The 27,501-nt window shown below is 41.8% G+C and overlaps 1 protein-coding gene across 4 annotated transcripts in view; it reads left to right on the forward strand.

Annotated features, from left to right (window-relative positions):
• The first annotated feature begins 4,158 nt into the window (after positions 1-4,158).
• SCG5 (secretogranin V) overlaps positions 4,159-27,501 on the forward strand; it is a 49,909-nt gene continuing 26,566 nt past the window's right edge. For all 4 annotated transcript variants that reach the window (XM_063091303.1, XM_063091305.1, XM_063091304.1 and 1 more), the window contains exon 1: positions 4,159-4,384. In XM_063091303.1, coding sequence (XP_062947373.1) covers positions 4,159-4,384 — 226 coding nt within the window. The remainder of the gene's footprint in view (positions 4,385-27,501) is intronic.

Consider the following 27,501-nt stretch of genomic DNA (forward strand, 5'->3'; position numbering starts at 1 on the left):
TATGATGTATCTGTTTTATTTCAAAGCTATTTTCTGTTTCTATATTTATTACCTGGAAGTCAATGCTTTCTAAGAACTATTAAGTATTTGACTTATATAAGGACTAAAAATCTGTAGATACTCATAAACATGTTTATAACAAACAGGTTTGCAATATAGACTAGGTAAGAATTTAAGATATTTATGGTATTTCTAGTAGTAGGCACAGAAAATATTCATATACTTGGAGATATATGTTGTCTGATTCAAAGCAATTTTTTTAACTTCACTTTTGAATTTTAAAAAATGCAATTTTTTTTATATCCATGGGGGGAGGGATGAAATGTTGAATTAAAAGACTAATTCAGTAAGAAGGCGTAAGAGGTTAACTGTACACAACAACTGAATTAGTGTCTTTTATGAGGGATGAATCAGTAATGAAAGATGTTTGTTTATTTTTTTAAACTACCCACATCACTCCCATTTTTGTTAGCTGAAAGCTGCAATACAGACTATAGAAATATGAAAGTGAATAGCTTGGAGACGTGGTAATTGGAGAGTCAGGAAAGTTGAGTTTTAGACTTGATTTAATCTGATTTCATTTTTTCTTAGAAAATGGAGATAATGTCATTTATAAAAAAAAAAAGAGGTTTATTTGGCTCACAATTCTGGGGCAGCTGCGTTTGGCATGGGCCTCAGGCTGTTTCCACTCCTGGAAAACAGAATGGAAGCCCGCATGTGCAAAGAGATCACATGGAAAGAAGGGGAAGCAAGAGAGAGGGAAAGAAGGTGCCAGGCTCTTAACCAGCTTGGTGGGAACAAATAGAGTGAGAACTCACTCCGAGGGAGGTCATTAATCTATTTATGAGCAATTCACCCCCATGACCCAAACACCCCTCCCACTAGGTTCCACCTCCCAAGACTGCCACATTGGGAATTAAATTTCAACATGAGTTTTGGTGGGGACACATCACATTCACACTGTAGCACTTTATAATGTTAAAAGTGTCTGGACATGTGCAGTAACTTCAAGGATTCTTTTCACTTGGTAAGTGTGAATAAAGATCTAATATTAATTTGGTTATCTCGTAAGCAACAAACAAATACAACAATGCATAGAACTTAAATGAGTAGGCTGCTAGGCAATATTCTATAATCACTAAGAGTTTAATACAGGATCTCAATAATCATCAAGTCCAGGATATATATGGTAGATGTTTTATTTTAAAAATACCAAATTTCATGTGAAGCATAGACATTTGGTATATTTCAGCCCAATTTCCATTCAACACAAAAGCAGTAAATTGTAGTGATAAACACAAAATGAAGGTAGCTGAACAATGGTAAAGTAAAATTCAGAATTGAAAAAAAACCTCAATATGTATCAATAAATATTAAACCCCAGCATGGTCTTTGAGCCTACAGCCAATCAACGGTAATTGTCTTGTTAATTTAGCAGGCACTGAAGCAAAAAGCAGGAAGAAGAGCATCCAATGGAAGGAAAAGCACTGGGAAAGAGGCTTGGCTTTGAATCAAGAGGTCATGTGTCTCATGAATGAATTTTTTTTTTTTTTTTTTTTTTTTTGACTGGTAAGGGGATCGCAACCCTCAGCCACGGGGCCGGCCCTCATGAATGAATTTTATTGGTCTCTATTCATTGCATAAAATTGCTGTAGATGATGGATTTGCTATATAGAACTAATGTAAAAAGATCTGGATTCTAACCTCATCGAGTTACTTAGTTATTGTCAGACCCTCAAGTACTTTACTCATCCCCAACATTAATGAAAGAAATTTGCAGTACTATATTATATGGCTTTACATTTCAATTTTTGTATTTGAACAGATTCCAAATGTTCAAGATTGCACATGGTAGGTTCCCTATAAACCCTTATTTAACAAAAAATTTGTGAGCTTACCTGGATATATTTCTGCGATGTGTTGGGAGGGAGTATGGTTTCTACTCAGGCCAAAGGGGAATTTTACTTGACGTTTGGTGTGGGAGTTTAGAAATAACACTCAAGAGTTAATATTCCTAGATGTTTTCAAGCTTATCACTTTAACAGAAGTTTCTATCTTGTATTAAATATCCCCATTGTTTTCCTGCTCTGTAAAAGGGCTCTTGAAAGCGGTGTATACCTTATGATATGCCATTAAAAGTTCTTAGGGCTTCGTCTTTTGTCACCCCTACCATTGTCTCTTCCCTCTTCAAGCTAAAAGACTTCAAAAAAGAAAATAAATTTATTCTGTTTTATAAGGTAGCAAAATTAATGGTGGCAATCTGGCGCGTTAAAATTGCTTGAGACTGAGAAAGGAAGTGAATGAATGACTTTCATAGGGATCGATAGAGGAAGACAGTCTTTAGGAGGTTTCACAGTCAAGAGCTTTGTGTGCAGAATGCGTAGGTTGAAGCTCTGTGAGGCTCTTGGCTAGAGGCACCCGCACCTGGGATGCTCTGGAGGGTGCTGGTGCGGCGACTTCCACCTGCTAGAGGCGGGGCGGGGGCGGAGCCAAGATGCGGAGGGAGGTGACGCACACACGATCCATCCCTCTGGGCTCCCGGCTCGACCCCCACCGAGTCCCAGCCCGTGGGACGCTCCTCCGGCTGCGCTTCGGTGAGTATTGAGCTGATTCGGGCTCGGCCTTCTGCCGCCCACGCGAGACGTGCGGTTCTTCTCAGGGGTCGGGGGTGGAGGGCGTCCCGCTGAAAGCCTTGAGCTGTCAGCTGGGGTCACACCAAGGACGGGTGGAGGATCCGGGTCTTTGGCTATAAATAAGGGGAAAGGAGTATCGAGGGAGGAGATTGAGTAGTCATCAAATCAGAACGGCGTTGGCGGGGTTGGAAACGAAACACATCCTGCGTTCAGAGCGGACAAAAGGAAGATGGAGATACAGAGGCTGGTGTTTGCCTTCGGCCTTTTCCATCAGAATGGCAGGTTTTGCTGTTGCGACAAAGAGCTGTTCTCAGCTCTTTGGAGAGCAAGGTTTTGTATGTAGGAGTGGCTAGAAAAAGCCTTTCCTTTGCAGAAAAAACAATTGGATGGTATGAATATTTCCTTTCAGGAAAGAAAATGCATGGTTTTGCCTCATCCCGTCTCCCACCCCTCAACCCCAGTAGAAGAATGACCGATAGAAGGGTTTGCATGGCTGCTGCCTGCAGCATCCATCCTAAACAGGTTAAGCGTCTGTCAGGGAAGCTGCCTGGTTATTGTTCCCTTGTTCTGGCATATTCGTAGAAGCCAACGTGTAGGACAGGTTGACTCTCTGGACTGGTTTTCTCCCTCTCTTTCACCTGCTCTGTCTTCCCTCTTATTATTACCACTCCCCAAAATTCTAACCTCCAGAACTGTAAGGCAGTGTTGCCAACATAACAGCAATATAGGTGCTCACTCTGTGCCTGGTTTTGTTCTAAACCCTCTTACATGTATGTATTCACACACTTATCCTCACAACAACCCTTTCAGGTAGATGCTTTTATTATCCTTTTTTTGCAGAGGAGGAAGCTGAGGTACTTGCCCAATATCACCCAGGTAGCATGTGATCAAGCACTGTGAGCAAGCATGGCGCATCTACCCTACCAGATTGCAGGGCAGAGCTTGAGCTGCGGGTATTTTTGTTCCCCTCAGGATCGCAAACGTGTTAGATGTTTGCTAAGCTAAAATGTTCCCTGCAACCACTCTTAACCTTTCTGTGCTTCTTTACCATGTGTGTCTTCCTAATTTTCCCCTGTAAGCCTTTTCTTCCCTGAGACTGGAAGAACTCAAGATGTCACTGTCTCTTTCTCAAAATTGAAGCAAGTTTGTTTTTATTTGTTTTATTAAGAGAGGGAGAAAGTGGTGGAGGTAGGCGTAATGCAGAACTTCGGGGGAGCTGCAAGGAGAATTTAAAAAGATGAGTAAGAACTGCCATTCTAACCTAGCTTTCCCAAGAATGCAAGTACAGAGGGGATTGGATACTTCAGACTGTTGTTTTTTTAAATACCTTTCCACAGTGATGTCCTGTCTAGAATGGTCACTTAAGACAAAAGCAACACCCTAAGGACTCATTGCAGTCCCTTTCTGGAAGATCCTTGAACCGCAACCTGGAGTTGTTACATAATTGCATCATCACACTTGCATTTTCACAATGGCCCATTGCAGCCCATCGATGTAAGTGTGGTCTTTTTTCTACAGGTTAAAAATGGCCTCCAGGATGGTGTCTACCTTGCTATCTGGCCTACTCTTTTGGCTGGCATTTGGATGGACTCCGGCATTTGCTTACAGCTCACGGACCCCTGACCGGGTCTCAGAAGCAGATATCCAGAGGTTACTCCATGGCGTTATGGAGCAGTTGGGCATTGCCAGGCCACGGGTGGAATATCCAGCTCACCAGGCCATGAATCTTGTGGGCCCACAAAGCATCGAAGGTATTTATTGTGTTCTGATGGTTTGAAGTTTCCATTAACATTTAAAATAGTTAATACATTTTTAAGAGAATCTACTGACTCTTCCTGTGTTCCCTTTCATTCAACAAAGTGTATACGTACATATATACACACACTCACATGAGAATATAAGTCCTCTATGAGCAGGGACCTTATCTATCTAATTCACAGATGTAGCCCTAGCACCTAGCACAAAGTCTGGTACTTAGTAGGTGCTCAGTTAATATTTACTGAGTGAATGAAATAGCATCTAGTGTCATCCCTAAAGAAAGATTAGAATCCAGACCTCATGTTTTCCCCCACTGCTGATCTGAGGGAAAGGGTTTCCTCACATAGCTGCCATTTTGAGCCAGTGCCAGCCACTGCTTGTGAAAGATCCTACGGGAGCTGATTTGATTCATAGGATGACTTCTATATACCCAAGAGGAGCCAAAAGAGATACTGACATTAATGGATTAACTATGAGGCCAGCCTGTGGCTCACTTGGGAGAGTGTGGTTCTGATAACACCAAGACCGTGGGTTTGGATCCCTATACAGGGATGGCCGGTTGCTCACTTGGGAGAGTGCGGTGCTGACAACACCAAGTCAAGGGTTAAGATCCACTTACCAGTCATTAAAAAAAAAAAAAAAAGAAGAAGAGTTTAACTATGTGAAAAACTTTTCTAAATATTTAAAAATATAACAATTTCATTGAATAATAAATTAAGAATAGTTAAATTGTCTTGGGTGGCAAGACCATTTCCTCCCTGGATTTTTCAAAGTTTCTGGCATTGTGGTTGTAATACTTTTATTAGAAAGCAATACTTAGTTCCTGTGCTGTTTAATGATTTACTTATGAAGAGAATCTACTCTGAGCTGGTGGTACAGCATCAGACAGGTGCCTTATTTCCATGCCTCTCTTTGTATCCTCCCTGATTCTAAATGATCTTCTCCACTGAGGTGGAATCCTAAAGCAGTAGCATGGTTCAATGCAAGGGAGCATTCTGTTACAGCTCATGTGTTTGACCATGTGAGTGAATCCTAAGGAACAATGTGAATTCTCTCAAAATGCACACCCAGCAAATGTTATTTATTCCCTATGGATTAATTATGCATAATTTTGCCTAAGTCTATGATTTCCTAAAAATGCTATCTGCCCCAGGGTTCTGTGAGTGCCATGAATATTGATATGTAATTCTCATTTCTGTCTTATTCCCCAGTTTTAAGCTTTGAGTAAAACTAACTCTGTGAGATTGTTGTCTATTTAGACTGACATTTGATTTCAGGGGTTGAGTAACACAAAGGATTTAAAATGTAAGATCTGTGTACCGTGCACAAACCCCACACGTCGGGATGGCTCACCTCACAAAGACCATGAGACAGAGACCGATGCAATCAAGCAAGAGGAGTTTATTTCCAGCATGCTGGGGTCACTCAGCATTCAAGACAAAAGCGACCCCGAGCCTTTAACACAAGAGCTTTTTATACAGTTTTTTAGACAGACTTTCACAATAGGATGAGTTGTTTACTGTTTATAGGTTATCAGAGGTGACCTTTGGATTTATTGGTGGGCTTTAGCAAGCTGGTACCCTGATAAGGAACAGTGCACTTCCCAATCATTTATCTTCCAGGTGGCTTTTAGATAAGGAACTGGTCAGTCAGTTCCTGGAACCGGGTGGTGTTTTACTCCCTTCCTGGAATTTAATGTGTCTGGGCCTGCCTTACTTAAAATGACATTAGTTATGTTTTCTCGTTTTTAGCAAGCATTAAATACAGAAGCAAATTAAGCATGTTAAAGTTATATTTTTTTCTACAGAATCAGTAAGCGTGGAAACCTAGCATAGGGCTTGAATCAGAACAAATCAGACAGGGCTTCCGCCATCCCTTCTGAGGAGAATCTAAATCCTTCTTGGCATGGGCTGCCTTTTGCTTCAGGCACACCTATCCATATCAGACCAGTGCTTTTGAGACAATCAGTATCTATCTGCGCTTTAACACAGAAAGTGCTTGGTTAGTTTACCCAGCCGTTGTCATGGAGAAGGCTCTCCGAGTTTCTATTAATACCTGAGGCCTGATCAGCTGTGCGGGGAAAGAAACAGCTACTCCCTGGGCATCAAAAGCCTGTATTTATCCAGAGCCTCATTTTATTCATTCAGCATCCAACTACTTATCACTCACTATATACCAGGCACCATGCAGGAGCCTGGGGCAGCTCTATCCTAGAAGATTCACAGTCTTGGTGTGGGGGAAGATAGACATATAAAAAGTCATTATGGTGCATCCTGGCAAGTGTTTTAGTAGATGTACAATCAAGCTGCTGCCATGGAAGCAAAGAGTAGGAGTCATTTATTCTGCTCAAGAGAGGATGGGGATGGCTATAAGGAAATGCTTCTTTGAAGAAGCAACATTTGACCTGGGTTTTGAAATTTGAATAGGAATTATCAGGAAACCACAAGTAAAAAGGGATGGAAGAGCATGGATTAGGACAATCTGGAACTGAAAACTCTGTTTCCATTGTTACCCTTGGGGTAATGAGCTATCATAGCAATCTTAAGTCTTCCCTATCAGGGTCTGTGTAAAGGATGAGTAGAGACTTGTACAAATTTAACAGCTTAACATAACACCCATTTATTATCTCAGCTTCCACTGGCCCAGAGTTCAGCATGGGTTAACCACTCCCTCTGCTCACAGTCTTGCCAGGTTGAAATCAGATATTGACCAGAGATACAATCTCTGGTTGGAGTTTCGGATCCTCTTCCAACCTCATTAAGGTTGTTGGCAAAATTCAGTTTTTTGCAGTTATGGGACTGAGGTCCCCTTTTTCTTGCTGGCTCTTGGTGGGCTGGGACCCCTGTCAGCTCTTAGAGGCCACCCTGAGATTTTAAACTACATGCCCTCTCACAACATGGCAGCTTACCTCTTCAAAGCCAGAGCGAAAATATTCCTTTAGCCTGCTAATTATAAAGTAATATGATTATGGGAACAACTATCCCATGACCTTTCTCATATAACAAGGGAGTGATATGATATCCTATTATATTTACAGGTCCCCCCAACTCAAAGGCAGTTATGCAGGGCTCATAGCAGGTGCAAATCTTGGGGGGTCATCTTAGAATTCTGCCTTTTACAGCTTGGATAAAAACTAACAGAGAGAAAATAGTCCAAAGAGATTGGCAAGGAAAGAAACAAAACAAGAAACCTAGATTTTTCTCAGTCTTGGACCTTGGCATTTAATTTGCTGGGTGGGCTGATACTTATTCACAAGAATGTAGTATTGTTTCAGCTCATCCATTTATTTGCATTTTCTGTGCTTAGCCTCTCACACTAATTCCCTATGACAGATATATGAAATAGCTTCCATACCCCCTCCAACATTTATTTTAGGATTTTATTACAAAGGACCAAGTTGGAAAAGTTTTTTTCTAATTTTTGTATAAAGAATATACATAATACATATATTCCAGTGTGAACTTTAACACATATTTAACATGGTATTTATGAGCATGAACTATTATTCCCAAAGATACCTGGATTCAAATGCCAGCTTCATTATTTATTTGTAGTGTGACCTCAAGAAAATTACTTAACTTCTCTAAGCTTGTTTAGCTTAGGGGTAGGATTTAAATGTACTTTCCTGCAAGCAGGTATTATTCTAATCCAGAGAAGCAAAAATAGTTTTAGCAAGCATGACTGCACTACCATGAAATCATTTCTAAATGAATCATCATCATCACCACTTTAGATAACTAACTGGATGCTCAGTTCCTTGTAGGCAGACTGTTCATTGCCCGACACATGACACATAGAAGACAAATATCTGTCTTATTTTGTCTAATCTGATTAATTAATTGTATGATCCTTGGATTTACTAATCTTATCATTGAAGGTGTATGAGCCCTCAAATATAAGATTATAAGCTAGACTTTTAGTATAGTATATAGTATCAGTATAAATTCTCATTAGGTCACAGAGTCATGTATCCTTTTAAAAAAAGATTTTTTTTAAACTTCCCTTCTTTTATCCCATATCTCTTCTAGACTGTACCGTTTTTCTGGCACAGCAGCCTTTCCACCCGTGCTGATTGTGCTTCCTCTCACTCTCTCCTGGTCCATTGTAGTCTACTGTTCCCTCCACTCATCTGTCAAATCAACAAGTATTTGTTGAATCCCAGGCACCGTTTTTGGTACCAAAGAAATAAACATGAATCTCAAAGTGGCAGGTCTGGGAAATATAGTCCTTAAATAAATAACCAAAATATGTAATATGTATAGTGGCTGTAAGTACTATAAAAATATAAAACAAAGGAAGAGGATGAAGGAAACAACTTAAAATAGGGGTTGAGGACTCCTTCACTGGGAAGGTAAGCAAAAATCTGAAAGAGCTGAGATAGTTAGCTGTGTGATGTTTGAGGAAGGCATTACAAGCTAGAGCAGCAAGTGCAGAAGCCGTAAGATGGGAGCAAGGTTAGTGCGACTGAAGCCCAATGACTTGAGGAAAGGAGTAGAAGATGAGATGGGGGTAATGGCAGGAAAGGGAGGTAGAAGGTCTGTTGTGTGAACAGATCATATTGGGTCTTATAGTCCTATGAGGACTTCAGCTTGTCCTCTGAGTATATATCTGAAATCACTGGAGGCTTGGCATAGAGTTCTGTGGCCAGCCTACCTTTTAAAAGGGTCACTCTGACTGCTTTGTTAAAAATATGTCAGTAGGAAGGGATGAGTGGAATCGGGGAGGTTAGTTAGGGGGCTATTGTAATGATCCAGGTGAGAGGCGTACTAGCATGATAGCTATAGAAGTGATGACACATGCTCAGATCATGGTTATATTCTGAACTTAGAACCAACAGGATTTGCTGGCGAGTTGGAGGTAGGAGCTGAAAAACAGAAAGAGTCAAGAGTGACACCAAGATTTTGGGGCTGAGGAACTATAAGAGGAGCAGTTTTCTACAAGAAGAGCAAGTATTCAGGGGAAGAGCAGTTCAGCTTTGCATGTGTTAATTTTGAGATGCCTTTTAGACCACTCTAGTCCATGCTAAATAAATTCACCTACACTCTGGTGTCATCTACTCAGCCTGTTAGCATCATTCAGCACACTTGACCATTCTTTTCTTAAAATTCTTTTCTTTCTTAGTTTTGTTGCCAAGAAGTCAAGATAAGCCTAGATGGAGCCCTTTTTTTGCTTTACTCCTTTCCTTTTCCCCTTTAACCCTTTTTTAGCTTCATTTTCAGATCTCTACTGCGGCCTTTAAATGTTAAGTGCTGAGTTCAGGGCTGGGCCTACTTCTCTTGTTCTTAATTCTCTGTTGAGATACTCTCATTAATTCTTTTGACTCTAAATTTATTTCTTTGCTGATGACTCCAATATTTGGATTTTCAGCCCAAACTTCTTCCTTGTAGATCCATAGACTTACATGAATCACTAAATTACCATATCCCAGTCCTGATTTCTTTACCCATCACCTTCCCCCACCTGTTTATGTCAGTCTTTTCTGTCTAAATGAATAGTGCCATCACTTAGCAAATATGCAAGCTAAAAACCTGGAGTAATCCTTTATTTTCTCCATCATATGTCATACCCAAATTATAAGCATTTCTGTCTATAAAATACATCTGTAATTTGCCTATCCTCTTCTCTCTAGATCTGCTGCAAAAACCCTAGTCCAAGACACTGCTGTGTCTGGCATAGATTTCTGAAATTGTCTCCTAACTCATCTTCCTACTTCTATTCTTGGTCCCTTTCCAGTTGTTCTCCATAGGAAAGGCAGAGTTAAACTTTAAATGTTTAAATCAGATCAATGTCACCCCTGTGGTTAAATTTCAATCACTGACTTCCCATTGCATCTTGAATAAAAATAACCCTTCTTGCTATGACCTACAAGGACCCACACCTCCTGTACGCCCACCTGCCCTATTGCTCAGTCACACCAGACTCTCCCTGGCTCAAGGCTTCACCCTCTTTGTGTAGCCATAGCCTCCTGTTCAGGTCTCACTTTCAAAGTCACTAACTCAGAAAAGTCTGCCTGACTGCTCTGAGTGGCCCCTCATTCTCTGGCACGGTGTCATTTTGTGTGTATGTGTGTTTTAAGCTCCATAGCATTTTTGTTGTTTATAATTGTTTGTCTACTTGCTTGTTGTCTATCTCTGCATTGGAATGTAAGCTCCATGAGGCTATATCTCCTTTATTAACTGCATTATACCCAGATACATAGTAAGCACTCAAAATATTTTAGGAATGTATATACAATATCAGGGAAAAATAAATATATCTGGTGGCAATAAGTATATAAATACCATTTGACATCTGGATTTATCAAGACTTTTCCCTTTCAGTTCATGGAAAATATTTTATTTCTATTCTGTGTTTTAAAAAAACCTCCCCATAAGTTCTTGCCATGAGCTCGGTGATATGTGTTCAGCAAAATGTCTGTTTACCTAGAATTGACTGTGACTATGATCACCATGGTGCAAGGTCTGTGCCCTTTGTACTGCATTTATCGAGATAAAAGGACTGTTTGCAGTTATGGAACTAAACCAGCAGAGGGCCAACTAGACTAGAAGTTTATTAGAAGATTCCTGAAACCTGGTAGCCAGCCTCCTGCTTGTTAATAGCTCAGAGAGGTCATGAAAGAAGTATTTGCCAAAAACATCCAGAGAAGACTGGGGGTTATTGTTTTCTTCTCCATGGGTACTTTAAAAACAGCTTGGTGAGGAGCATCTTTCAAATGTATAAATTCTTAGCCCAAAGCAAAACAAAAACACAAAGTAAAGACAATTAAATGGGGACCTACTTGGTGTTATACGAAGAAAAGAGCATGTACTTTCATGACAAGGAGAACTGGGGTCATGGACATATTTTTTACTGGCTGTGTCTGATCTTGACAACTTTTTGAGCCTTGGTTTTCTCATGTATAAAGTAGGGCTTCCAGCCCACTCTTACCTGCAGTCAGCGGTGCTCTTAGTAACTGAATTGTGGGCCTGCCTCCTTTGCTTTGTGGCTTATCAACAGTATGTTTTAAATCTTTAGTGGCTTGCCTCTTACCTTATTTTTTGCTGCTCATCCAGTTTTTTTTTTTTTTTTTTTTTTTTTTAAAGATGACCGGTAAGGAGATCTTAACCCTTGACTTGGTGTTGTCAGCACCACGCTCAGCCAGTGAGCGAACCGGCCATCAGTATATGGGATCCGAACCCGGGGCCTTGGTGTTATCAGCACCGCACTCTCCCGAGTGAGCCACGGGCCGGCCCCGCATCCAGTTAGCAATATGTTTCATTGCACCTTGTATTTCAGCAGTGACCATCATCTTCTAAGCCCAGGGTTACTCAGTGGTCCTCAGAACATAGCTAAATGGCTACTGTTGTTATATTATCCCCAGAAAAAAATAAAGCCACCAGCTGTCCAGTGGACTGATTCAGAGAGCCATTTGCTATGGGATGGAGACTCTTGGGAGTCAGACTGGCTCATCCTGCTGACACTGATGTTGGCCTTGGATGAACCCAACCAGAAAATGTGCTTCAGTTTTCAGAATGTTAACAGCCTCGGGTAAAAGATGGTCTCCTCAGAGCCACCTGCTCATTTTCCCACAGCTCTAGGCCAGCAGCTATCTAGCATTATGATAACACCAGATATCAAACCATTAAGATAGAAATTTATGAATCTTAGCATTTGATCAGAATAATTGTAAATCTATATTGCCAAACATAAAAATAAATTCCTTTGGAACTCAAATTTTTCATCTCAAAATAAAGAGAACCAAGATTTTTTAAAAATAAATGTCAAGTGGAGACGGAGTCCTTTGTAAGACAGCCTTACTTGAGGCAGATCCTAAAGAGCTTTTACTTGGCCAACCTTTGGCCTTGGTAAGGGAGCTGCAGTGCCCCCACATTGCCACAGCGGGGCACCAGTTGCCTCCCGTTTGGACATTAGAGGGAAGAGAGAAGTAAACATTGAAGAAGTTTCACTTAGTTTCAGGCTAGTCTCTCTCTACAGTTGGAGGAGGGAGTGGGGCTGACTCTTGACCCAGGTGTCCTGACTAAAATCTGTTTCTGGGCTTTCCCTATCCTGGGGAACCAGTAAGAACACTGGATTTGCAGGCTAGCTTTGAGTGGATTGGGGCCTCTAGTTTGGCCCATGTCCTTTGGGGTTACCTTGAGCTCACCTTGAACTTAAATTCTTAAAGTCCCTGGATGATTTTCAGTTTTCTGTTCAGTTTTCTGTGTAAGCAATTGCATGGACAACAATAAGAAATTCAAAAGAAATGGAGGGAGGTTTTTGTGGGGCGGGTGGGCAAGATAGAGAAGACAAAAATGATGATTTATGGGTGTTTAGGGTGCACTGGGTCATCCAGGTACCAGTGTCCAGAAGGAGCTTAGATGTATTTAACACAGGATTTTCAGTCATCCCCTTGTTAGTGGTGGCTGATGCTATGGGAGTGGATGAGGTTACCGTGGGTGAGTACCAAGAGAGCAGAGCAGAGCACCTGAGACAAAGGCCCAGAGGGCTCAACACCTAAAGGCAGGTAGATGAAGAAGATACTACAGAGGAATCTGAGGAATATTAGACAGAGAGATGAAGTATAAAAAAGACAAGGAAAGAGTGTTCCAACAAGGGGCAGTGGTCACCATTGTCAGAATCAGCAGAGAGGTCACATGAAATGAGGACTTTTATGTGTGAAGTGTTCACTCGGTGCAGCAACACACAAGTTACGGGGGCTTTGGGCAGTGGAGTTGGGGTTCTGTTGAGTATTGGGGGCCGAAAGCGCACTGCAGCAGAGTGAGGTGACAGCGAGGAACATGGAAGAAGACACGATGTAAAAATGTGTTTGGGGTGGGGGTGACGGAGAGCCGAGGAAGGTTTTTGTTAAGGTGGTTGTTTTAGGATGTGAGAGATTTGAACTTATTTAAGTGCTAATTGACAAGAACCAGTGGAGAGGGAGAGTTGAAGACTGGGGTGAAGAGCAAGCCACTGAGGGGTTGGGAGGGCATGAGAACTGGGGCACAGGGGGAGGCAGAGGGGCAGTGGGATGGGGACAAGTTTGGAGGTTTTGTCCTCAGGTACTTGCAGGCACTCTGCTGTTTCCAGCCACCTGCTCCATTAAATTGGAATGCAGGAATGAAACGTAGACAGTCTCCCAAGTCTCTTTTCATTGCCAGATTATACATCTCATATTCTTCACCTGTATGTTTTTTGATATTTTAAAACTTCAGACAACACTAGTTTTAACTTTTTATGAATATAATCTAATTACTAGTTATTTATTAATCATATTATATACTTTTATATTTACTTTTTATACCTCATGATATAAAATCCAAGATCAAAAGATCTAGAGAGCATCATCTTTGTCTATATTCTATTTTGCTTGATAGTAATACATTTTAGTTAGGCATAAACCTAGAACAAAAATGCAAAATAATCTTAGTGGGCTCTTGGGGAGTTTTGTGTGAGTATTTTATGTGTCTTTGCAACGGTACAATTTAAAACATTAATGCAGTCTTACCGCATGGACAAAGTGTGAAGTAATATGAATCCCTCCAAAATAACAATTTGTTAAGAATCAATTTTAGAGTAGTAGGCTTAGTAATTGTAAACAATGCTTACTCCATGTTAGCTAATAAGCAGAAATTGCCGTCATCCTAGATTAGGATTGTTTTCAGATTATGTGAATTTTAAGTCATATGAGATCTTCGGTGCACCCTTTAAATAAAATGTGACTGTCTTAAAATGGCAAGGAGGGACACAGAAAACAACTACAACTACTAAAATTAAGTTTACTGTACAACAACTGCTAACTACTGTGTCGGTTGTCTGACTGTAGGACAATCATTGTGAAGTGTTTGCTTCTGTATGGGTCGGAGCCTGGACAAGTCTGAGCCCCAGTGTATTTTCATGAAAGTCACTACAACCCATATATATTAGTCAGGGTTCTTCAGAGAAACAGAACCAATAGGATGTACATAAAGAGAGGGTGAGAGTTATTTTAAGGAATTGGCTCACGTAATTGTGGGAGCTGGCAAGTTGAAAATTTGTAGAGTAGCTGGCAGGCTGGGGACCTAGGGAAAAGTTGATGATCTCGAGTCTGAAGACAGTTTGGAGGCAGAATTCCTTCTTCTTCAGAGGACCTCACTCTTTTCTCAAGTCCTTCAATTGATTCGATGAGGCCAACCACATTATGAAATGCAATTGGCTTTCCTGAAAGTCTACTGATTTAAGTGTTAACCACACCTAAATACTACCTTCACAGCAACATCCAGACCAAGCAATTGGGCACTAAACCCCAGACAGGCTGACACATAAAACTAAGTAACACAGTTGCCATCAAGCCTCTGTTTTCTAAGGAAAATTATTATAATCCACAAAAAGACGATCTTGTGCTTTTGATTACCTCTTTCATAGCTTCTGGATCTCAAGTTGTCTTCATGCACAGTGTCATGCTTACCCCTAACAATCACTTCCTTGAGACAGGCAAGGAAGGCAAGTATTCCTTGCCACATCTTACAAATGTGGAGAAAGAAGCTCAGAGAAGTGACTTATCTAGGGATACAGCTGGTCTTAGTCTGTTTGAGCTGTCCTAACAAAAATACCATAGACTGGGTAGCTTGAACAACAAACTGTGATTGCTCACAGTTCTGGAGGCTGGGAGGTCCAAATCAAGGCACCAGCAGATTTGGTGTCTGATGAGAGCACACTCCCTGGTTCATAGACGGCCATCTTCTTGCAATGTCTTCACATGGCAGAAGGGGCAAGACAGCTCTCTGGGACCTCTTTTATTACCATCATATTGGGGATTAGGCTTCAGCATATAAATTTTGGAAGAGACACATTCATTTCATAGCATAGCTACTATTTGTCTGTGGGTTCGGAGCCTGACCTAGACCCCAGTGTTCTCTTCTTCTGTTCTGTCCAACACATCATGCTGCTTCTCAGGCTTGTTGATTATAGATATAGATGTATAGATGTGGACAGGTTTGAACTTAGACCAAACTGTGAAATAGGTCTCTTTTTAAGGATGATCCACACTCCTGGGCTCATTGTCTATACTTCTTTGTATTTGCTGCTTGCAGACTCTTTGTGAATCAGCACTTACGAAGAGGAATAAATTGGTTGCCTTCCTCACTAGACTATAAGGTCTTCAAGAGAAGACACAACATCTGCCTTACTTTTTTTGTCTGCAGTGCATAGACAGGACCAGGCAAATAACAGATGCACTAAATATTTGTTGAAATAATCTCACTGTATTTGCTCCCCAGAAACAACATTGACCTCTGGGATGCCAGCAAATGAGACTAGTGTTATTCCAATCAAGATTATCCAGCCCTCACCACCTATAAGTACATCTGGAGCATTTTAATGGTAATAACCCCAAATTCACTGGCTTTTTTCACACTTGCTCACTAAGGACATCAGCTCCTAGCAAAGTGCCTTAAGTATTTCTGGAAATCATAGAGTGCATCCTATGTATGATCCTGAACATAATGAATTGCTCTGCTATCATGGGGCAGTTACCTATTTTTCCCTTTTTCTCCCCATGTCCCCTTCAGCTGGGCACCACCATGTCTCCAGCTATCTCACTGTCTCCTACTACAGCTGACAGGTGCCACTGAGCTGTTGCAGCCTCAGTGCTCTGTTGCAGTGAGTGTTGAGTTAGGAGGGCAGGGAGAGATCTCCTCAGTGTATGCTATGGTCTGAGTGTTTGTGTCCCCCCAGAATTCATATGTTGGTACCTATCTCCAATGCAATAGTATTAGAAGGTAGGGAATTTGGGAGGATTAGGTCATGAGGGCTCCACCCTCACGAATGGGCCTAGTGCCTCCTTTATAAAAAGGAGTCCTGAGGGAGCTTGTTTGTCTTTTCCACCACGTGAGGACAAATAGAAGGAGGAGCAAACCCTCAGCAAACACAGAATCTTCTGGCACCTTGATCTGAGACTTCCCAGCCTCCAGAACTGAACTGCCAGAAATAAGTATCTGTTGTTTTGAAATTACCCACTCTAAGGTATTTTGTTACAGCAGCCCACATAGATCAAGAGAGTCTACCTTGACATCTCTAAATCCTAGAGAGTTTTTAGGAAAGCACAGCTTTATTTTTTTTCTCACTCCCCCTCTGTCAGTAGGATTCACTTGGGAGGTTGGGCAGGGAGACAAAGCATTGGGCACCCTTCCTCCCACTGACGACTAAGGCATTACTTCTCCCTGCATCAGGGCTGGGAAGCCAACACGTCTTTCCTTTAGTAGGAGCTTGTCCCAGGAGGTTTCTTAGTTCCTCATGCATATAGGCTTCTGGCAGGTGTCTTCCCAGACATGCCTGTCCAAAGCCCAAAGTGTTCAAGCAGGGACTCTGTTTCATGTCACCTGAGACATGCCATCTGGAAAAAGGGTGAGGCAACAAGAAGCATGCTGAGTCACCAGGGAAACTGCAAGGAACAATTTTCCACAGATAATTGACAGAGTGGATCATGCACATGTAGGAAATGGAATAGTGGGAACTAAATTTTATGTAATATTTTACGGTTTGCAAAAATACTTTTCAGTATTCTGTCTCATTTGATATAACCTTTATAAGGGTTAAAAAAAAGTTTACAGTTGCCCATGATCACACAGCTTGAGCTTTATGAGTTAGCTGGCAAGCCAGCTGTGTTAGGTTTGAATGCATCTCTCCAACCAGCTGTCTTCCATCCCCAGAGACTTGTATAATCCTGTGATATTTAGCTGAGAAACTGTAATGATGCTGGGAGTCGTGGTAAACCACATGTGGATTTGGGCGGATGGTGTTTCAGGGACATGAAGCTTCAGAAAGCAAATTTTCTGACAAACTGCCCTTTTGGAACAAATTGGTACAAATACCTTGGGCACCACAGTTCATAAAGAAAGCTAGTGAAACAAACTGGAAGGGTTTAGCAGACCACAGCTTGGCACCGCAATTAAGACTGAATGTGCACTTTTGACCATGGTGGGCCATGTGATTTTACTAGAGGATGGGGCATGTGGGGTAGGGGGAGACAGGAAGAGCACTGAGGAAGAATCCTAGGGGTCTAGACGTGGCTCAGGCCAGCCATATGGCACTGAGCAAGTCCATTAAATACTAGGAAGTTTAGTTTCCCAATCCAAAAATGGAGAAAAGGGGCCGGCCTATGTCTCACTCGGGAGAGTGTGGTGCTGATAACACCAAGGCCACAGGTTCGGATCCCATATAGGGATGGCTGGTTTGCTCATTGGGTGAGCGTGGTGCTGACAACACCAACTCAAGGGTTAAGATCCCCTTACCAGTCATCTTTTAAAAAAAACAAAAAAACAAAAATGGAGAAAAAGTGTCTGGTTCATCTCACAGGGTTGATATGGTAGTCAAATTGAATAAAATAGTTAAAGCATTTTGGAAAATATAAAATGTTACACACATTCAGAGCATCCTTCTCATGGTCATCACTTCTTGCTTCCTACCGCATATATTTCTAGGTATAAATGGCTTCAGGGTTGGTAGATGGTCATATCTTTCCATCATACATTCCATGCTCCCTGTGTCCTTCTCCTAAGCATGGCCTGGGAAGACTGCCCCCAGTCATTGCATTTACTGTTGAGGAGTAAGGTTCCCACCTGGCTTTGTAGGCGCACTGCTCCCTGTCAGTGCTGACCTTAGGAGTCAGGAACGTGTGACTATAGATGCTTTCTGAAAAATCTGGTAAATTGCAACTTGTACGTACTCAGACTAGCTCTGTTCCATTTTTTGCCCCCATGACTTTATAATATTGTGCTCTCCATGAAATAGGTTTTTTTAAAAAGGAGATTTAAAGTCAAGAAGACAATTAAATCAGCTGCCAAGCCAAGAGTGAAGCATGTTCATGTGGACCGAGGGGCAGTGTAAGAAAGCTGGCAGGGGCGCTGCTGCACTTGCCCCCAGTTGCTTGAGAGCAGGCTGTTTTCCTGCTAGCGTCTCCATAGCCCGTGGTCAAGACACTTCCCTGAACTAAACATCCCATCAAAATATCATCTAATACATTTTCACTTCTATCTTCTCAACAAGTAATTATCAAGTACATACTATGTGCCAGGAACTGTGGCTTTGATATGTTTCAAAACCAATAAGTACATATCTAAAAATTATGTAGAATCTTCGTAAAATAGGTAAGCATCAGGCATTATCTTCTTTCAGCCTTTTAGTGAAGGTCAAACTCTGACCCGAGGAATTGAGCATTTTTATAGACAATTTGCTTTCCCCCTTACTTTTCCATTCCCTGGCAGCATTTCCCATTGGTGCTTCAGTCTAGAGGCATCAGAGGTGTAAGAGTGACCAAACACAAGAAAGGTCAGAAATAATGAACTGTGTTTGCATGCAGGGCCGGCTAAATGGGTGTGATACAAACAGATATCCAGGTGATGGAGTTTGGATGTGTTGTCCCCTCCAAAACTCATGGAAATTTGATCTCCAATGTGGCAGTGTTGGAAACTGATTGAGTCTTGGGGGCGGATCCCTCATGAATGGATTAATGCTCTCCCTGGGGGAGGGGGGATTAATCAGTGAGTTCTCGCTCTGTTAGTTCCTGCGAGAGTTCATTGCTTAAAAAGACCCTGAACCTTCTCTCTCTCTCTTGCTTCCTCTCGCCATGTGATCTGCTTGTACCCGCTGGCTGCCTGCCACTTTCCGCCATGAGTAGAAGCAGCCTGAGGCCTGTGCCAGATGCAGCTGTCCCAGAATCATGAGCCAAATAAACCTCTCTTCTTTATAAATCACCCAGTCTCGGGTATTTCTGTTATAGCAGCACAAAACGGACTAAAACACCAGGGAACAGCAAAGGAGAGTAATAGCAGGGCCTGTGCATCAGCGCTTACTGTGACTTGAGCCCTTGTTTAGGTAAGCTGAAGTCTCGGTGGGGGAAAGGGACATAAAAATTAAAATGCATATCTACAACATACTGTATTGAATCAGAGAGCCCAATATGTGGGTCACATTGTCACCACTGAAAGTTCTGGAGGGGAATAGGGGATCGGCCCCCAGAGAAGACTTCGCAGGTCAGTCGTACTTGATCTGGGCTTCCTTGAGGAGGGGTAGATCATAAGGATTCCGGTTCAGACAGGAAGATGTGAGAAGAAGCATTCTTTTAGCCAGCATGTGTTGAATGCAGGGTGGTACTTATGGGGTAAAGGAGGTGGCAGGGAAGGCTGGACACATTTAAGCCGTCACCGAGTTTCTCTGCTTAAGAATATCTGAGAACGGGTCCATGGTCTGTATTATTCAGGGTCCTAGGCTCACCCAGGGAAGCTCCTGCTTCTGCACCTTGCCTGCAGAGTGTCCCTTAACATCTCTCTTTCCTTGCAGATAAAAAGGCTGCCCCAAATCTGGAGATACTCTCAATGATGGCAGCAGCAGTGGTATTGGGTGGGCCAGTGGGTTGGATATTTCTCTTCATGTTGGTCACATTCAAACACAGATGTCACCAACATCATTGGGATCACAGGGGATGGAGAAGGGTATCAGAGAGATAATAAAGGGAGCATGCCTCCTGCATTCTGAATAATATGTGAAATACACCTTTCCTCTGTCAGCTCCATCTTTTCCAGGTGGTTGTTCACTTGGACACATTTGATTATACACTCTTAGAGGGTCAGACGCGGACCTCTCATGGCACTGTAGACTATCCTCGGTGCTCTGCGGGTTGAGAGGGATGGGGCAGTAAGGGGCAGGAGAAGTGTGCCACTGGCTTTTGGCTTGACCAAGACAGAATAATACTTACCCAGGGCCAGGGTAATGACTCTTCCAGCAGGGATTCATGGCGGGCTCATGGCACTACTGGTCACTGCCTCCAGTAGCCTGTCCAAATTTTTCTTTGCATGAGACAGAGATTGTGGCTGAGGGGACAGCCAGTCCTGGCAAGTGGCCTGGCCTGCCCTGCAGAGGCCCAGGGGACCTTCCTGATGCCATCTTTCCGGTACAACAGCTCAGCAAGCCTGTGTCAACAAGCCCGGCACGGTTTGGACGAGATGTGAGTGACTAACGTTTTCCTCCTGAGCAGCAGGAATGGATGGGCCTGCTGGGAAGAATCCTTTGTTGTAAACTACCAAAGGCGCCTGTCTCCTGAATTGAACCAGTGGGTCTCTTCTCCTGTCTCTTGCTTTCTTTCCTTTTTTTTTTTTTTTTTTCCCTTAATCCTTCAACAGATGATGGGAGGGACCATTTTCTGAGTTTGTCCAGACACTGAATAGCCCTTGGTCGTTGAAGTGTGCAAAAACATGGCAACCATGCAGGTGCTATTGTCTGAAAATGTTTCCAAAGGAAAAGGAAAAAAGAGCGGTTATTCTGACAGTAAATGATACATTGTACTAATATTGGAAGGACTTTTTTTTTTTTGCATGTGTTGTCAGTGAATAGAATTTTTGGCAGGCGTCTCCCATTTAACTAGGTCTGTATACAGCACACTGGAGCCTGGTAAGCGCCTCTGGCTTTTTTACAGGCACAGTTTTGGTGCCTAGGGGTCTGGGATGTGGACAAGCAAGACTTGCCTGCGGGCAGGGAGTGGTCAGCTGGCTCCCAGCACACCACATTCACAGCTGTGACAAGAGTAAGTTATCAGAAACTCCGCAGCTCCCTCTGCAGCCTGCCTATGCACCTGGGCTCCTCCTGACCCTGCGTCAATGTGTCTATGCTCCAAGGCAGGTCAGATCGCCTTCCTCACCCTTGATCATGGCATTGACGAGAGTGTCTGGCTGACATCAGCCTGTCCCCAGTCTAGCCAAAGGAGCTGCCAGGCGACTGGCAGAATGTCCTGTAACTCTATCAGGTAGTACCAGCACTGTTCTGATGGAGAAGCAGATAGAATGAGAGTATCTTGGGTTTGGAGTCCTGTTCTCTCTATACCATTTTTAATGTCTATGAGCAGATTTATAAATATAGCTCATTCAGTGGAGGGGAAAAATGCAGCAACCCAAATAGCCGAAGGTGACCCAAATCAATCACATGTGGCTTTGGTGGAAGCATCCTTTGGTGCCCTGTACCCCTCTCAGATGCTCTCCAGACTCAGCCTTTCTTTCTTTTTTTTTTTTCCCCACTTACTCAACAAAGATTTTATTTTATTTTTTTTTTAATTTTATTATGTCGATATACATTGTGGCTGATTATTGTTGCCCATCACCAAAACCTCCCTCCCTCCTCCCTACCCCCTTCCCCCCAACAATGTCCTTTCTGTTTGCTTGTCCTATCAACTTCAAGTAATTGTGGTTGTTATATCTTCCCCCCCCCCCGTTTTGTGTGTGTGTGTGTGTGTGAATTATATATTAATTTTTATCTCCCACCAATAAGTGAGAACATGTGGTATTTCTCTTTCTGTGCCTGACTTGTTTCACTTAATATAATTCTCTCAAGGTCCACCCATGTTGTTGCAAATGGCAGTATTTCATTCGTTTTTATAGCTGAGTAGTATTCCATTGTGTAGCTGTACCACATTTTCCATATCCACTCATCCGATGATGGGCATTTGGGCTGGTTCCAACTCTTGGCTATTGTAAAGAGTGCTGCGATGAACATTGGGGAACAGGTATACCTTCGACTTGATGATTTCCATTCCTCTGGGTATATTCCCAACAGTGGGATAGCTGGGTCGTATGGCAGATCTATCTGCAATTGTTTGAGGAACCTCCATACCATTTTCCATAGAGGCTGCACCATTTTGCAGTCCCACCAACAATGTATGAGAGTTCCTTTTTCTCCGCAACCTCGCCAGCATTTATCGTTCAGAGTCTTTTGGATTTTAGCCATCCTAACTGGGGTGAGATGGTATCTCAGTGTGGTTTTGATTTGCATTTCCCGGATGCTGAGTGATGTTGAGCATTTTTTCATATGCCAGACTCAGCCTTTCAACTGCAGGGCAGACCCTGTTGGGCAGGAGATCCACCTTTCACCTGTATTAGCCGCGGTACCTAGAACATATGCCTCTATGAGTTGTTGGTAATTGATATTGTAGAATGAAAGGTTCGCTTTTTTCATCCTATCAACCTGATATTAAAGCTCTAGAATCCAGAGAGAGCACATCAAAGCTTACCTGACTCCAAAATTATGTTTGAAATGAATAGATATAATTGTAGAAAGCATTCTTTTTACAATACTAGCAAAAAGAAATGTAAAATTTAGTAATACTGTTCTAGGAGAAGGGAGCTAATATTTATTTGGTATCTACTATGAGCCAGACACTTTGTATGTAGTTGTTATGTTCTCAGAAATCAAATGCTAGTGATTCCATTTTACAAGGGAAAGTTGACATTTAGAGTGGGTGAGCAGTGTGCCAATATTGAACAACTAAGGAGCATAGAGTCTGGATTCAAATCATGTGTGCTTAACTCTACAGTGGGGTTTACATCTCAGCACTATTGATATTTGAGCCAGATAATTCTCTGATTTGTAGGCTGTTTCCCTGGCCTCCACCTACTACATGCCAGTAGAATCCCCCCAGTTGTGACAATCAAAAATGTCTCCAGCTAATGTCAAATGTCCCCTGTGGGTCAAATTCACCCCTGTTGAGAATTGCTGCTCTAGAGACTTTATTTTTTCTGCCATTGCACATTCAGAAGGGAATTTTGAGATACCTTAAAGGATACCATATGGATTACTTATGTTAAGTATTTTTTCTTATTATGAAAGTAATAAAAGCCATTGTGGATCATTTGGAAAATAAAGATTATAATATTACTACCTAGAGATACCCACTTTCAACATTTGGTTGTATTTTCTTCCAGCCTCTTTTTCTATGCATATGGATGTAGTTTAAAAGAATCATACTATAAATATTTTTATCTGGATTTTTGTATTTGATATTATATCAAGTACCTTTTCCTATATCATAACAAATCAATACAATTTTTAATATAAACTGCATTATATTCTAATATGCTTATGCCACAGTTTACTTACGCATAACCCAAATGCTGGACATTTTTCCCATTTTGTCCCATTATAAACATTGCTTCAGTGAACATATTTGCACATAAACCTTTGTGTAGACTCCTGATAAATTCTCTAGGGAATGTATTTCTGTGAAAAGATTAATTAGGTCAAGCTCTGTGCGTATTTTTAGCAGTTTCCTGCATACCATCAGGTTGCTCTCTGTAAATGTTGGACTGATGTGGCTGCTTTCTGAAGCTCTGTTTCTGGGCATCCAGTCTCACTTGTTAACTATGAGTATTACCTATGTAAAATCTTTTCATTTGATAGGCAAAACTGACATCTTCATTGTTTTAATTTGTATTTATTTGATTACCAACAAAACTGAACATCTCTCCGTATATTCTATAGCTATTTGCTTTTCTTATTCTCAGAAATATTTGTTAATAAGATACATCTCTTCTTTATTAGATCTAATTGTATATAACCACTTTAACATTTGCTACTTTTCATTGTCCCATGTAGACTTATAACTTAAGTTCTTTAAGCTTTTTAGCGGCAGTCAAAGGAAACTTGGGGCAAACGTCGGGAGAAGAAATGGAAGGGAATGCTTTTGTCTAAATTGGAGATGACCTACACTACAATTAAATGAGCTCCGAAGTTGGAAGAGGGAAGAATGGCTTGTGCATGAGGTCCATGGACAGCTGGGAAAGAGGTAATGCAGAAGTTTCTGTCAGGGATTTCCTCTGATGGCCACCAGGTGGTGCCATTGGCCCAGGACGACTTGCTGTCTCTGGTGCAGGAGAGTTAGGGCAGGGGGTTAATAAGTGGTCCTGAGTGAGTGAGGTGATGAGTCTGAGTGCCATTCACACACAGAACATGCAGTAGTAGGGCGTTTCTAATTAACCTGCCAATGATCGTGAGTCGGCATAGTGCACCTGCATGTGTGTGTAGAGGAGGGAAGGGAAGGAAGGTCTGGGCTGTGTTTTTTTAAAAAAATACATATGACAGCTTTATTGAGCTATAATTAATATACATACTACACGATTCACTCACTTAAAATGTACAATTCAATGGTTTTTAGTATATTACAGCACAACAATTTTAGAACATTTTTATCACCCCGAAAAGAAACCCCGTTCCCCTTAGCCATCATTTATTTCAACTGATGCAGCATTTCCAGGCCTGTTAGGACAAAGAAAACCACCCAGAACAGTGATTTTCCTACCTGGTGGATCAACAGAATCACCTGGGAAGCTTTTAAAATGAAAGATTCCTGGCATCCAATCTCTCCAGGAATTCAGATTTGATAGTTCTGGGGAGTTGGGGCTGCTTAGGATTTTTTTTTTTTTTCCCAGTGCCCCTGGTGATTCTAGTGACTGCCTAGCTGTCAGCAGTGGGAGTCAAGTAGTGGAGAAAAGGAAACCTGGTTTTGAATGGAAGCATGAGAAGAAAATGCGCTTTTCCCGCAGACTGGCTGGGAGCTTCAAATGCAGTACCTCTTGTGGGAAAGGAACTGCACCCTCAGCCCTCATTCACCACATCGACATGCTGCAGTGGGGGCTCATGCCAGCCTGTCACCTTTAACTTGGCACAACAACGGTGCATATTTGAAGGCCATCAAAACTATGACATCAGCCTTATTTACTATTCAGCTGGCAAATATCTGGAATGCGGTATAACAGAAAGAACACTGAATTATAAGTCTGAAGCGCGTCAGAATATTCCACTGACTAGTCCCTAGGGCTACTGTGAGCATCTGTGAGAGTGGATGTCAGATGTGACCCAGTGCACAAATTAGGATATGGAAGTCAAGGGGCAAGATGGGACTTGTCTTATCCAACTGCTTCATTCCATAGCAGAGAAAATTGAGGACCCAAAAGGTAAAGTTCTTCACTGAAGGTCATGTACGGGCTGTTGGTAGTGCAGCCAGCACTAGGACCGGGAGTCACAGCCTCTGCGCCCTTCTCTTTTCTCACTGTGCCTTACTTCCCACATTGCTCTCTTTTGGGATGTGGGATATCAAATCCAATCACCTTTCGTTTTCAGAAATGAGGAAAGCCAGGCCTCATTTGTCCATGGTTACAGAGCTAATTAATTTATATTTGCTTTGGATAAGTAGGAGTTAAAATAATGACATGAAAAGTCCAAGACGGCATTCGTAGGCAGCTTTTAAGAACCCAGAGCAGATTCAAGTTTTGTGAGGCCTGAAGCTCATGCAATTTGGAAACTCCCTTTAAGGAAAATAATACAAAATTACAAATACAAAATTAGATCCAGGGCCTTGGAAGCAGTCTATGCAAATGAGGGGCCCTCCTTCACTTGACTGTAAATCCACTGCTAAGGACAATAAGGAGATCCCAAGTCAGAAGTGTTCTGCTAGATTCCCGTATTTATATAAATAACACACGTCCTGCTGAGAACCATTTAGTCACCTCCATGCTCAAGATGGAGGCTATTCTGTCAACAAATATCTATTCAGCATCTGTTATACGTAAGGAATTCCGATGGGAACCAAGAAGTAAGGAAGCTACAGTCTAACTCAGGAGAGGAGGCACAAACCCAGGAAGGTAGATGTGACACCAGTCTCCCTTCCCAGCTGTGGTCTGGGCAGGGATAGCTGAGCAGCCCCGCCTCTGTGTGTGTCTCCGGTTTTGGTCTCAGAGAATCTTCTTCCTCTCATAGTCATCCTTCCTCCTCTGCCTATCAGATGGGGAGGTGAGTGTTGAGTAAAACCCTTTGGGGTTTTGGAATGAAAAATGTTTAAAGATTTACGTGACATTTTTGTGGTTGTCATGTAAATTACACCCAAAGAAGTCCCTTAGATCTCAGATCACTGCCTTGAAATGAATTAAAAGTGCATTTTTGCATCAGGGCCACTTTTCCCTAAAATGTGCCAAATGCCACTGAAACAATTAGAATAACATAGGTATCCTGAGCAATCCATACATATTCTCAAGAAATTTATTTTATTTCTGTTTTGGTAAGACAAGACCTTTATCTGATTCTGTTTATTTAAATTGTCAGCATTAGGTCCTGTTTTTCTTTCTTTTCTTTTCTTTTTTTAAAGCCTAGTTTCTGCCACTTTTGAAAGATACAACGTGGAGATAGAGATAAATCTAGGGTCAAGAAGGGGTACTTAGTTGAGTTGAGGGCGTTTTTGTTATGGTTTTTTTTATTTCATTTTTTATTGTTACATTTTATTGAATTCCTGTGGAGAAGAGGGAGTCAGAGTGGGGAGGTTGCAAGTTCCTTTAGGTAAAACCAAGCACTGTTTGTCTCTAATCAAAATGTCTCTTTCCACTGGTGCGAGAAATGACTGATCCCTCGGTATCATCCAAAATTTTGTGTTTCAGGGCAGTTTTACTGTCATTCAGAAATGAGCCTTCTAAAATCTTAAAGCACAGAGGAGCATTAAAACCTTCGCAGGGTTTACAACATCCTCTTGAGGAGCAGGATGGAGGGGTCCAGAGCCGATGGTCTGAGGAGTGGCTGGTTCCTTCTGATGTCATATCCAATCCTGTCACTCATGTGTTCCTCCCTGTTTTGAATCATGGATTTCAAACATCCTCAAAAGCTTTTCCCCAGTAATTCCAAAACTCTTAACAAATCAATCCTAAGAAGAAAATAAACAACTATGCAGAAGAGCAGGAGGATTTTTAGTAGATGGTTTTAATTAAAATTGTTAAGTTTCCTTCTCAAAATCCTGTATGAGCCATTAAATATGAAAAAACAAACTTCTGAGTCAGAAAGCAGTAAAGGCCATTGCAGTTAGAGATTTTGAATCTTATAATAAAGAAATAGGTCTTTTTCCCTAGTTTATCTTATCAACACGAGGGAGTTGGGTCATGGCTATAATTTTAAAATACTGAACTTGTCTGTCTTCTGAACTGGGCATACATAGGATTATATCACATAAGATGCAAATGCATGCTCTATCAGCTGGTGAAACAGTGAACCTGCTTGCTGTTATGTAGCTTCTAGTAAAGGGACTACAAAGAAACATCTAGTGGGCGCTCTCAAGCTGGCCAAGGTAAGCTGGAACCATCTGGATGGTTGCCTACGGCATAGTTACCTTGTGACTATCCAGTTTTGTTATCCAGGCACATTTACCTCTACTCCCACTCAGCTGGCCCTTTGGCTAGTTCTCTGTTCATCGACACCTGAATCCAAGGGGAAAGAAACAAACACTTATTAAGTGCTATGTTTGAGCCAGTTAATCTTCTCAGTGAAGTATTATTATCACCACTGTTTTACAGAGAAG

This window comes from Cynocephalus volans, chromosome 3 (assembly GCF_027409185.1).
Source record: "Cynocephalus volans isolate mCynVol1 chromosome 3, mCynVol1.pri, whole genome shotgun sequence".
NCBI lineage: Eukaryota > Metazoa > Chordata > Mammalia > Dermoptera > Cynocephalidae > Cynocephalus > Cynocephalus volans.